We start from the raw sequence: 14,168 nt of genomic DNA on the forward strand, positions 1-14,168 counted from the left end.
ATAAACTGTCTATATTAAATTTCTCTTTATAAGTCACTCATGTATAACTATTTAATATTTAGGCGTTTGAATTATAGAAGAACTGTAGGCACTCTGCAAAACTCCAAAACTGTAAAGAAGCCATTATGTAAGTTTCAACAGATCTTTATTTCTTCAATGAATTCACTGTTGATATATCAACTTTCCAGTAGGTTGACATGATTTTAATCATATGCTTAAATATTTGTTACTCTGATGTCATAGATGTTAATGATTATTAGCTGTCACATGGAAGGATTTGCGTTTAAGTTTTGCCCAGTATTGCCAGTCCCAGGCATTCAAAAACAAAAAAGAAAAAAGAAAACCAATGAATGAGCCTCCAACGTCATAAGATTGATTTAAAAATAATGAAATTTTAAAATCATGAGATGTTAAACATAATAAAGTTTAGACTGGTTATTTACCAGCTGGGCTTTGAGCTTTAGGGGTGTCTGTGGGTGGGGACGGGGGTGTGTCACATTTTCAAGCTTTTCTTTGCAAGCTCAAGGGCTGGAAATGTACTTAAAACTAAGAAAAGAGGGGGTGAGGGGGAAACTGAGATTATCACATAATCTTGGATTATTTTGTGAGGGCCTTTAAAACCCCAACTTTTGAAATCATAAGATTCATGATAAAAAAACAAAAACAAGAGTTGGGAACACTTCCCACCTCTGGACTTCTGTGCTTCAGGCTGAAAGGAGAATTCAACATCACTATCCCATTCCTTAGAGTCTATGCCATAAGAAAGCTTTAGCATGTGAAAGGAAACAGCTATTGGATGTTTATTAGCAGCAGCAGCAGCAGCTACTGCTGCTACTAATGATGGAGGGGGGTGGGTAAACGGTCTCAAAGAAGAAGAAAATGATACTCATCCTGGGATCATAGAATGTGGGATGGAAGTCTGGGTGGCAGTTCTGTGATACCACTAAGCATAACTGGTTAAATGCTGCCCGTGAATGCTTACATTCAGCTCTTATTGGAGTAAGAATGCCATGTGGATGGGTGAGGCTAGAATTTGCCCCAGTATTGCCACCTTGATGTAGAAAATAAAGATGCTGTTGTGCACTAGCCAAGCCAGCTAGAAAAGGACAGTTACCTGTTCCGTAACTGGCGTTCTTCGAGATGTGTTGCTCCTGTCTATTCCACAGCGGTGCCTGCTGGTCAAAGGGGCCTCGCTGTGTACCGACGACGCGGCGGACGGTGCCGAGTCTGATCTGCGCACCGGGGTCGGAGCCAACGCCGACTCCATCAGGAGAGCTAAGTCTGAAGTCCCTCTCCTTTTCAGTCCTTGGTTTGAACGAGGTACAGATTTTGCAACAGTCGCTAAATGAGTCTCACCCAGGCAGTGAAGACACTTAGCATGGGGGTCGCTCCTGGGCATAGAGCAGTGACAGGAGTCGCACGACTTGAAGCCTGGAGCACGGGGCATGCCCCGGTTCCAAGCTGATGTTGAGAAACGATCCGATGAACGGTACCGCTAGAGAAGATAAGGCTGCAGCAAAGCTGGAGCACAAGTTCCGACTACCTTCACTGGCGGCAAGAAGGAACTGGGGGGGGAGAGCGCAGCTCCCCTTATAGTGCGCTATAGCAGCGCCACTCTAGGGGTCGCAGCGGTGCTCCCCCACTACGGGTACTGCTAAGGGAAAAACTTCCAGCACCGGTGCACGTGGCGAGCACGCACACCTACTGTGGAATACACAGGAGCAATCACTCGAAGAAGAACCAAAGTGTAAGTTTTCAGAAATCAAGTAAATAAAGCTAGGTGTCAAACGGCTCCGTTTTTGGAAACAAATGAATGTGCTTCCCCCGTGCAACAAGTGAGCTTCTGGTCTCTCACACCCACCATCTGCTTTCCTTTCAGTACTATATATATATCTATATATATATATATATATATATATATATAATACACACACACACACACACACTAGCTACAGAGAGGGAAGAGTGTACACACAAGACAGCTGTCAGATAAGTTTATAAATCAAAGTGTTTCCAAATAAAATGGTTTCAATTAGCCTTTGTTAGGATGCATATAATGCAGATTGCCTCCTACTGCTTTTAATAAGACACTCTCAAGGAAGCCAATTAACCAGAGCTGCTGGATTTAAATAATGTTTTCACCCCTCAGCTCAGATTGCAAAGGTTCCTGAGCTGGTGTGGAGATATTAAGGGGAGACATCACTTCATAGGTTCTTTTAGTATAATTTACTGAGTAGTCTCACAGCCAAGAAGATTCTTCCCTTCATTCCATTGTGATTATCACTCATTTGGCTGCCCATCTTTTAACTGTCTTACTTCTATCTTTTACGCTAACTGCAGATGATCAGTCTTCTGAGAAAGGTAGGTACTCTGCCTATCCTGGTATGAACAAGCAATGCCTTTTCCTAAACAGACAGGCAGTCCCAAAGCAAAGGGAAATGCTAAAGACAATTTGCTCCTACAGCCATTTTTCTGAATTAGAATTAACCTGAAGGTATCTACAAAAATACTGTTTCCAATTTACTCCAAATCTAGGATAAGTGCTTCTTGTTAGCTGCTGTGGGCCAAATCCTGTGTTAATTTACATGTTCTGCAGCCTGCTCAGGGCCATATGGTGAACAGGAATTATAAATCAATGCAGAACTTGCTATGTTTGGAGTTATACAAAAGAAAAGAAAAATGTCCTTGACACCTTCTGGGACACCAGTATCAATCTTGTTTAATTTTCTTGGCTATTAATTTGGACTGCATTTTACTATGTTACTTTCATTCTAGTCAACTGGATTAAGTTCATGTTGTTTATAATAGCCATTGTATTACTTCCTTGTGTCTTTTTAACAGCAGGTGTTTTCTTAATTAACTGCTGTTCCTGCTGATAGTCTCGCACATTCAATGTGCTCCTTTAGAAAAGGATATCTCAGGTGTTGAAATTTAATTCCACTGACTTTGTTCATGGTACAAATTGCCTTCTGTCATCAGATGGCCAGTGACTTAGCTTTTGGGGGAGAGGGTCTAGGAGGGAGGAAGAGAAGGAAACAGCTAGTTACAGCGATGAGGAGAAAAAAGGTCCTTTAACAGTGAATCTTACACTTAAAGTTACTACAAATATTTTCTGTTTCAGTAGACATACAATTCACTGTTATGCACCTGCATTGAAAGAAAAGACCCCATTAATGTTACTGGACTGACATGCAAATATCAGGGACAGAAAAAAAAAAAGCCCTTACTTTGGGCTGGCATCTTCTGCTATTTAAGGACTCGATCATGTAAAACACGGTGTTTACTCACTTAAGTAAAGTTGGCATGTTGCCTTTAATGTGTGTAACATTTTTTCAGGAGTGCCCTTAAAGTATAAAAAGCTAAGCTGTTTTCTTTCAGTAAGTGAGCAAGTATGATTTACTACATATACACCTATTACATTCTGCAGATTCTAGTGATTACATTTTTACTGTGCATGCTCTTGGTTTGTATATTTTATTGTATATGAATGACCCAAAGATCTGATAAAAAGCTAGTGTTATTCTTATGATATGCTTTTTATCCATCTTTGTAACAAGAGATTAGCACAGAAACAACATTAAATTTGTTGACTCTCAGTTTGAGTTCAGAGTAATGCTTGGTCTGTAGTTCTCACTATTGCACTGAATGGTGCTGGAGTCCAACAAGAAGAAGTGTCCTGGATTATTAGATCCACTTGCAGTCCTATGTACCAGGGAAGTTAGAGAATGAATACCAGCCCTTCCTCTGAGTTGCTTTGTTTTTATGGGCATATAGTATTTATATTGCTTAAATGTTCACTAACAGCAACTCTGAGCAGATGTGATTAAAAAAAAAAAATTCTGAGAGAGGTATTCTGGGACATTAAATGGCAATTTAATATAAACCATTAGCCATAGGCTAAACTAGTTGTATCATTAATACTTATTTATATTGATAATACAGGATGCAAAGCCTTCCCCCCCAAACCAGATAACATAGGTATTGTAACATCTTGCTTCCCCTTCTCTCATTTTTATTAACAGAAGATTGTGACTGTGAGGGATATTTCAATGGACAATATATAGGTGAGGAACCTAATTCCCAGTACTCTTTCCTGTAAAATATAGTGTGTATAATAATGTGCTTCTCTTTAAATCAATAGTTGCTTTTCATCTGAATTTTTCATGTGAGTTAACTCAAAAAGTGCATGCAAGGATACAACAGGCCACTGACAAAGCCTGAGCTTGGCACCAATCCAGAAGATTCAAGAAGAATTCATCCCAAGGCAGCTCCTTTGTTGTGGAGACTCAAATACCTCTTTCCTCTGCAGTTTTCCACCTGATAAGCAAATGCAGATAGTTGTCATGACCTTCCCATGGAATAGATGTATTTATGCTACAGTAGGGGGTTCATTGTATCTCTTTATGGAGTTAAGACTTCTACTATTCCCAACCTTTCCCATCATTATAAACAAACTGGTGCATAACAGCAAGCCAGTCTTCACCATACTAGTTCTTATTGAAAGACAAGCAGCTTGGACAGTTGGCTAGGAAGATACTTTGTTTAATGTTTGTTATATTTTGCTCTTTAGCTGGTTTGCGGAGGAGCTTTAGGTTAAGCCGAAAGGAGAAACACAACAATCAGAATCAAGCAAAGCAAGCAGACATATCCGAATTCCTAACATATGAAGAAGTCACTAAATATCAGCAGCAGCCGGGAGAAAAGCAGAGACTGGTAGTTTTGATTGGTATGTCACAAAACTGGTCAGACGTTTTCCATCTTTTTTTTTTTTTTTTAAACCTTTTAAAATGAAAAGCTGAAAAAATTCCCTTCCAGAAGCTATAAGGCAGCACTCTGGGTCTAGGCAAGGTCCTGTAGTTTACCCTGATTTCCTGCCAAAAGTTTTTGACCAGGACCTAGGCATGTTTACTTGTTAGAATAATTTATAAAAAACTGGATGTCAGAGAAAAGGAGGCTCAGTAAGATTTTCTGCAGTTCAGTAAGCCTAGCAACTTTGAGTCTATGTATTTTTCCAGGGTGGCTTAGAGTCTGGGGGGGGTATCCAGAAAAACTAAATGCTATGAACATAGAGTTTCTGCTAGAGCGACTGGATAAATATCTGGTCTCCTGCCCTTTAAGACTCAAGCTGCTGCTAGTGATGCTCTTTAAGGTAGAATGGGGGTGGAGCATGAGTTCTTGCTGTTTTGTTTACAGATTTCTTTAAGCCCTCTCCTACATCATGCATCCCATTTGTGAGATTGAATAAATTCCTTCATTCTGTTTGCAATATTTCTTTCAGCACCCAAAACACGTCAGTTTTCGTTTCCTTATTGCTTAGGTTCTTTGGGAGCCAGACTAAATGAGCTCAAACAGAAAGTTGTGTCAGAGAATCCACAGGAGTATGGTGTTGCAGTTCCACGTAAGTAACTGTTACAGGAATCTGTTTGTCCCCACCTTTGACTGTATACTGCATGCAGAAGTTTAGTGACTGATTACACCACTGTCCAGTCTGTTCCTGTTCCCACACTATTTACATGCATTTTTTCAGAAGTAGCTCAAGTTTTTCCCAGGGGCAGCTCTATGTATTTTGCCGCCCCAAGCAGGGCAGTCAGGCTGCCTTCGGCAGCGCGCCTGCGGGAGGTCCGCCCGTCCCGTGCCTTCGGCGTACCCGCCGCCAAATTGCCGCCGAAGCCGCGGGACCAGCGGACCTCCCACAGGCATGCCGCCAAAGGCTGCCTGACTACCGCCCTCATGGCGACCGGCAGGCTGCCCCCTGCAGCTTGCCACCCCAGGCATGCGCTTGGTGCACTGGTGCCTGGAGCCACCGCTGGTTCTTCCCCCTCCTTTTGAGGGTCCGCATTTGTCTCTTATTGACTCAGCATATCACATTTCTCTGGTATGCACAGAATCTGGAATCTTGTCAGCTCCTTTGATTTTTTTTTTTTTTAATTACACTTTCCCAAATGAACAGATTCATTTTTTTAATGGATATTGAGAAAAGCAGACTGACTACAGGGGGGGAAAATTAAACTGTAAATCTCTAAAGTTAGAATTAAAATGAGACATTTCTTATGATTCAGTGAAGAAAAATGTAGGCTTCTTTGTTCCTATTTAAAGATGATGGTGCTGGATTATCTACAGAGTTTTAATTAATCAATTTAATTAGAGAGAAAAATATTGATCTTAAGAAATAGCAATAAAGCGGGCAAACTCCTTAAAACGGAAGACTGATATTTTGAAGCCTTGATTAACATGTTAATTCTCTTCATACACACAGAACCAGTGATATGCAAGATTGGAATTTAAAAACATATTCCAAACTGTGGTTGTGCTCTGCTGATGTATGAATTTATGGTCTATCAGTTATACAGAGATGGTGGCTGATGGTATACAGATTGAAATTAGCAGTTTGTTTAGAATTTTGCAATAATATCATGATGTATCTTATCTGAGTGCCCCAAAAACTGATTTAGAGTTATCCTGATCAATTTGTCTTCCAAACATTTTACACACATCTGATTTAGATTGCTGGCTTTGACATGTTTCTCTTCCAATAGCCCTTTGTTAAAGATGTGCATCACACACTCATAATTTGTATTAATTTTTAAAATCTGAATGTGATGTACTTGTAACATTGGAAAGTTATGTGATTACACCTTCATGGTCAGCTTGTATATTTGCAAATGGTCACCAGAGTGTACTGTTAAAGTAGAGGGATGACTAATGTCATTTCTTTTAAGGAAATTAAAAGAAATGACAACTTCGAAGCTAAGGAAAGAAGCGCTATACTTATATAGATGGTATATATGGCATGAAAAAAAAAATCAGTGTTACAGGAGGAGAGCAGGTAGATAATTTAGCATTAGTGAGGAATGAACAATGCTGTAATGAGAAAGCAGAGAGAACAATTCCACAGGAGGAGGAAGAGGTAACAGACAAAATAACTGAGGTGAAATGAAATTATCTACATATAGTGACTTTTGCTTAACATATTGAATGTGAATCCATGATTGAACATTAATATGGTGTTGGTCCTGGTGAGAGTTGAGAACACAAAGAAAACCAATAATTTTTAGGCTTAACAGTTAACATTCTGAGTCTTTACCTATCAAGTGCTCTAGATTTTCTTCTTAATTCCCCTCTGCTCTGCTTGTCCATGTGCAGTGTGTTTCTCAGCAGAGCACGATTCATTCCCATAAATATTTGCCACCAAATCTATCATTTCTATACTTTATCCTAATTTAAAGTAATGGGTTTTACACTAGTGGATGGGCATTTGAGTGCACTAGACTTCAAAGCACAAATATACAAGTGTTGCCAACCACATGCATTCAAAAGCCACAGGTTAGATCCCAAGGATCAGGAGATTTAAGCTAATCATGAGAATCAATAAACAAAACAGTGATACCCAGACTGCGGCTTTTGAGCTGCAAATGGCTGTTTAATGGTGTCTCCTGTGGCTCTTTGTAGCCCATGATATTAAACACTGATTATTAACCAATTAGGATGTTTTTACTATGTTATTAACCAAGTAAGTTAATAACTTAATGCAAGTTGATATATTATCACACAAATAAGTCCCATCATATACTGTTTAAATATGATTGTTTCATTTTTCTATAGTACCAATGAATTCACACTACCGTGGCTCTTCTGGGTAATGTTGACTGCTAATTTGGCTCCTGAACCACTGAGGTCTGAGTACTATTGATTTAAACCAGACAAATAAAAGCAAAAAACATCAATTACAGTGTTAATGTTGAGATTAATTGTACAACAGGCAAGAGCTCAAATTCTGATAGCAAACAGGTTTGTTTTCCTGTGCTTTACATTGGTATTTTATTGCAATATAAAATCTTGAAATAATGAAACAGAATATACTAAAGGTAACAGTTTTACAATGTCATATGTCACCTTAGAAAATAACTTACTGCCCTACTGTAACTGGATTAAGGAAAAAATAAAATTTGATTTCAACAGTTGTGCAAGAATAGAGAGCTATATGATGCAATTTTAAAGTTACTGGATTCAAAAGCAAGAATACTGAAAGAAGCTTGTGATAGCGAACTACTAATATTTTAAAATGTGAACAATATATAAAACATAGTGTATGTATAGAAATAGAATGCATGTCTCAAGGACTAATGATGAGCTTAACCAGGGCCGGCTCCAGGGTTTTTGCCGCCCCAAGCGGCGCAAAAAAAAAAAAAAAAAAAAAAAGCCGCGATCATGATCTGCGGCGACAATTCAGCGGAAGGTCCTTCGCTCCAAGTGGGAGTGAGGGACCGTCCGCCGAATTGCCGCCGAATAGCTGGACGTGCCGCCCCTCTCCAGAGTGGCCGCCCCAAGCACCTGCTTGGCAAGCTGGTGCCTGGAGCCGGCCCTGAGCTTAACACCATACATGTCAGACCAGATTTAAAATATTCACTGCACTGAAAGACATTATGGCACTCAAAAAAGGTATAGGGAAGAAACTATTACTTAAAAAAATATAAAGGCAAGAATTCAAAGTCAGAGTTATATCACTAATTTAGTTAGCGTGGGGGAGAAAAAAGAAATTACTCAAACCTGTTGTGGTTTTTTGAAGTTCTGGGTGGAAAAAATTATGAAAAAACCAAGCTGATTTTATTTTCTAATGATTATCTCCAGTGAGTCACATCTGATTTCCTTTTACTCTTTTAGGACCTGCTTCTGCTCCCACAGAAAGCCATGGGAATTCTGTCATTAACTTAGACAGGAGCAGGATAAGGCCTTTATACTGTTTCCAGGTTGTTTTGTGATGAATTACATGTTCTAAAATTGTGATTGGGGTTTTGGGCATCTTTTGAGAGTTTAATTTTCTTAAAGGCTGTAGTGATACAAAAGATATATTTGTAGCCTGTTTACTAGAAGTGATGCCATTTTCCCTAGGAACTTTTATGTTCGTGCCATGTGCAAGGAAAAAAAAAAAAAAAAAAGTGTAAAAACTTATGTATGCTATACTATCTTAAAGACAGAGGTTGAATTTGGCCTTCAACTCTGTTTTTGGAAAAACAGGGTTTTACAGGTTTAAAAAGAGATATGTTTCAGTGTCCCTCTAAAATTCCAATGGAAACATAAAAAAAAATGAAGCCAAATAAACAACTTTGCATATTTTACAACCCAAAACACAGCACCTTTGTGCCAAGGACACAACATAAATGCAAAATTGACAAACAAAAACTTCATAGTTTAAGGCTGGAAGGGACCAGTGTAGTAGTCTGACCCTGTGCACAACACCGAACCTCAAAGAACTTCTCTCCATAATTCCTGGATCAAGCCATGTCTTGTGATAGACCCAGACCATAACTGAAATTGAGTCTGTTTTCATTGCCCAAGCAGAGATGAATTAAAAAAGCTAAGTAAAGTACTCACCAAGCTGTATGCAGAGGTGCACTGTTTGACTGCAGGTTACATGCTTTTCCTCCTTCCCTCCTCTTGTTTGACTCACTCACTTGTTTCATCTTGTCTTAAATTGAGCTATAATTCCACCAACTGCTCCAGATAAGCAATTCCACTGATTCTACAAGGATGCAGGGTTCCACCAGGATCAGGGCCCCAGACTTCAAATTTTTTGAGGGAAGGGCCATGTCAGCCTATATATTTGTACAGTGTCCAGCACAGTGGGACCCTGACCTTGATTGGTAGCCTTTTGGGTGTTATAATATAAAAGATGAAGTAAATTAATTGAGTTATTTCAATTTTAATCTACTGTAAAGTTTTGTTTTTATACAGGTAAATGGATTTTTGTTTTCAGTTTTGTTTTTCACTTGATGGTGTGTGTCCATTTAGTTTTGGAGGCATGAAAACCTAAGACTAAACAAAGGCAAGTCAGCATCCAACCTCTGCTAACTGCTACCCCATGTTTGATGTTCATGGTATTGTTTCCACTCTTCCAGATACAACAAGGTCAAAGAAAAGTCATGAAAAAGAGGGAGTGGAATACAATTTTGTCTCTAAGCAATCATTTGAGATTGATGTACAGCATAACAAGTAGGTTTGTTTTAACATACAGAAATAGTGTGGCTACATTTTCAACATGTTGCTTGTCAAGATGTATAGTATATACATACCTAGTTTAGTGTAACAATGGGATGGGGCAATTTTTCCAGTAAACTTTTGTTTTCAGTTTGAGTGTAGATTCACTCAAAGCCTGACTGAAAGGCAAGTCAGGAACAGTAAAAGGTTGGAAAGAGGCGCAGGAGGCAGAATCCAACCCTGCTACCTAATTAGTGGCAGTCCCATTAACTACCTTTACTGCTATTTTCTGGTACATGTATGCTGGCAAGTTTTATTTACTTATTCATTGTAATCATCTTAGACTCTGAATTTGGGAATGTAAATGACCTATTGGATTATCCAGTCCACTTCCTGCTAATGCAAGGTTTTGCTATAGAATTTAAATCCCTCTCTCCCCGAAGCCTGAAAATTTCTTTCCTGGCTAGCTTTGTACTGTTCTCTGTGGAAAAGATGGTTTCCCCCTTCTCTATTTTTAGAATTCAGCTGAAATTACCATGGCAGTTTTCCTTTAGTTCCTTATTTGTCAGCCTCACTGATTATCACTGATGCCCTGGGGAAACTGTTGCTATTAAGCCCCCAGAAGGGTCACAAAAACATGCAGAGTCTTGTAGGTGCCCTAAAAGAGTGGAGTTTTTGTTGAAATTGTGATGGTAACAGATTGAGCTCTATGCACTGGTTTGGTTTCTGTTTGCTTTCCCCATCATAAACTAATAGTTTCAAGGTAGGTCAGATTTTGGTCCTAAACTGCTTGGATGTGGTTTTCTGCAATATTTATAACATTTCCACCTTCCTTTGAGAACATCCAAATAAGGATACATAGTCCAAGAGAAATTTTTCTTTTAGGACGTTCCATTTGCTCAATATACTCCACAGGGCCCATGCTTATTCAGTGGTACTTTTGTATTTGTTACTGTCATTTTGTGCGAGAGAAAGGGATTGACTTGTAATTAAGTCAGGGAAGCTGGGTTCTGTTAAGACTTTTGTGACCCTTGGCAAGTCACTGAACTTCCCTTTGCCTCAGCTTTCTCCATGGAGAGAGGGGATGTACATATTAATTCCTTCAAAATCCTAAAGCATATTGAGAGCCTCAAATGGAAGGAGACTTCTGATTGCATTGTCTCAGTTTTCTGAACGCCAGACACTAGTTGTGTAAAGGGAGACACCCATAGGTGCTGGAACTAGGGGTGCTGCTGCACCCCCTGGCTTGAAGTGATTTCCATCATATACACGGTTTATAGGTTGGTTCAATGGCTCTCAGCACCCCCACTGTATGAATTGTTACAGCATCCCTGAAGACAACTTGTCATGACTCCCTGGAATTAACAAATGTAACCTGTTTGGGGGAAAAACAATGGTCAAAGTTCTTAAATTTCCTTTTCTTTGTAGCATATATTCATGGAGTATAAATACCTTAACTTTTTAGATTTGTTGAACATGGAGAATACAAAGAGAATCTGTATGGAACAAGTCTCGAGGCAATCCAATCTGTTATGGCCAAAAATAAAGTTTGTTTGGTGGATGTGGTACCTGAAGTAAGTATAGCTGCTTTTATAAAGTCGTCTGATTCTGGGGGGCCGGCAGCAGCGATCAGAAATAAAATAAGCATGCCGCTGTAGCCAGCCACCTCAGTAAGTTAAAATGTTTGTGGCACAAAATCAAGGAAAGAAATTGTTGCAAATAACTAGTTTAGCCCCTTCCTCTGTTTGTGAACCAATCTAGATTTTTCCCATCTCTTATTTTTAGGTAGTCACCAAACACTTTAGTTGAAGAAACTCAGCCTCTGAGTTGTTTCGCAAATTTTTCACTTTGACTTTTCATTATCAAGGGCCTTATCCAACTCCTTTTGAAATCTGTTGACTTCAGATAGCAGGATCAAGTGCTATTTGCAGTATGTGATTGGCCAGAGTCAGATATTATTCCTGCTCCGTGATTGGATGACAAAATTTTAAAACAGAATAAAAACCTAAAAATGAGAATAGTGATTAAAAGATGATAGAAAGTACCCTAGTTTGTAGGCAAATTATGGGTTTCTCTATGAAGAATTGGCATTCCCTAAACATTCATGTGAAGAAAAATGTTGGTGTATAGCCATTCAGAATGTGAAGGAATGTTCAGGGACATGGCTTTGCAGTATTCAACCAGCTTTAAACATGGAAAACAGTCTGTTTCCCATGAGGAGAAGTAATAGAAGATGGAGTCTTTTCCTGTTGGGGTTACATATGGCCATGAGTAGGACAGAGAAGAAACCGCATAATCTGATTTGCTTTGAAACTTGTTTGATCTGTTATACTGCAAATCAAATTTAACACTAAAAAAAGTCAAATATACTGTATTCAAACAAACATGAACATTGTAAAAAAAATTACTAGAGGGAGCAAATAAAAAAAAAAAAAAAAAAACCATTCCCCCAAAGCTTTGTAGATGAAAATGTATCATTCTTTTTTTTAAATCTTTACTAGAGAACTATTAATTCCCTCTGCACAGATTTCAGCTTTCTGCATTGCATTATTAATTTACAAGCCATACACAAGTATGGAAAACACAATATGGCTTTATGGTATCTTATGTTTTACACTCTGTTCAATCTCTCAACTTTTTAAACTAAAGCAAACCACTGTTTATGCTTAGTGTTCTCATACTGAGTGCCAGCCCAAGAATTGTGTCTGGTGGGAGGGAGGAGGTAAAGGTGGGGCATGTGTGTAGTCACAAAAAACCACCAACCAACCAAAACCAACCCACATATTTGGGCTGCTTTCAGGTTAACTAAGCAGAGGAAAAACCCAAAACATTTTCCTTCAAGTAAGAACAATTGTAAAGCCTTGCTTTGAACACTTGGGTTATTCCAACATGGCTTTGTTTTCAAACCTTAGGCTTGGCCTGTGTGAAGCTCTTGTTTCAAACAGTCCTACATTATTGTGCACTAGAAAACTTTTAGTGTGCATGATCAGTGTCCACAGGGGCCAGTTAGTGGGCAACACGCTGGCATAGATTAGAATTTACGCCCCAGCTAATGTGGACTAAGGCACCATGTAGACAGGCTCTAAATTTGAGGCTTTCCCTTTCCAATATACCTGCTAAGGACATAATCAGGTACCAGACTCCTCTTTTCTTAGTTTAAAATAAATAAATTAAATAAAATTTGCACCCATTTGTCTCTGAGATCCTATGCACATTAATTAGATGCTACCTTGCACCTTATCCATATCTGAGAGGATATTGCTGCTGTTCCTGTTTTCAGAACTTGGAACTTGTAGGATTCCTCACCTAAGATTTTTGGAGACTAAGAATTGCCTAGTGGCAAAAGCACAAGAATAGGATTTGAAAGATCTAGGTTATATTCCTGGCTGTGCACTAACTTCCAGTGTACCCTTAGGCAAATCATTAGTGCTCTTAATCATCTCTCTCATGTGGGTAGTGTAAGGAGGATTTTTATTACCCTTATTTCAAAGATGGAGAAACTGAGGCTTAGTCTACACTGGGGGGGAGGGGGAAAAAAAAAAAAAAAAAAAAAGACGATCTAAGTTATGCAACTTCAGCTACGTGAATAACTGAAGTCGACGTACTTAGACCTACTCACCGCGGTGTCTTCACTATGGTGAGTTGACTGCTGCCGCTCCCCCGTCGACTCTGCCTGTGCCTCTCGTGGTGCTGGAGTACAGGAGTCGACGGGAGAGCACTCGGGGGTTGATTTATCGCATCTAGACTAGATGCGATAAATTGACCCCCGCTGGATCAATCACTGATCCAGCGGGTAGTGTAGACATACCCTGAGACACTACCTCATTAATGTTTGTAAAGGGCTTTGGGATCTTCAGCTGGAAGGCTGTGTATTAGGACATTATTACAATAAAACTCTCATCTCATCAGTGCCATGGAAGCACCAATTTCCTGTTACATAGTATAGCTGCTGCAGCATCAGGTGCCAGCAGGTTAACCTCACATGTCTCCGATTTAATGAATCCACAAGGATTCTGATATCGGGGGTCTGAGATAGCAGATGGCTGGAACTGACTTTTTTGTCGTTATATGTATCTAGTTCATGCACTCTCTAAAGACCATATACCTTTCTGTAGGTTGAGCTATGCTCAAACACCAGCCTCCTCAATTTTACAACTTGTCCCTGTGTGATGGCTTATAAAAAAAAATATTAA

The 14,168-nt window shown here is 39.3% G+C and overlaps 1 protein-coding gene across 1 annotated transcript in view; it reads left to right on the forward strand.

Annotated features, from left to right (window-relative positions):
* The window catches only part of MPP3 (MAGUK p55 scaffold protein 3), a 37,030-nt gene that overhangs the window by 19,824 nt on the left and 3,038 nt on the right, over positions 1-14,168 (forward strand). The window contains exons 10-16 of the mRNA XM_065422673.1: positions 63-127; positions 2,341-2,361; positions 4,023-4,064; positions 4,571-4,726; positions 5,318-5,398; positions 9,897-9,990; positions 11,441-11,549. Of these exons, the coding sequence (XP_065278745.1) occupies positions 63-127; positions 2,341-2,361; positions 4,023-4,064; positions 4,571-4,726; positions 5,318-5,398; positions 9,897-9,990; positions 11,441-11,549 (568 nt within the window). The remainder of the gene's footprint in view (positions 1-62; positions 128-2,340; positions 2,362-4,022; positions 4,065-4,570; positions 4,727-5,317; positions 5,399-9,896; positions 9,991-11,440; positions 11,550-14,168) is intronic.

The sequence above is a fragment of the Emys orbicularis genome, chromosome 25 (genome assembly GCF_028017835.1).
Source record: "Emys orbicularis isolate rEmyOrb1 chromosome 25, rEmyOrb1.hap1, whole genome shotgun sequence".
Taxonomy (NCBI): Eukaryota; Metazoa; Chordata; order Testudines; family Emydidae; genus Emys; species Emys orbicularis.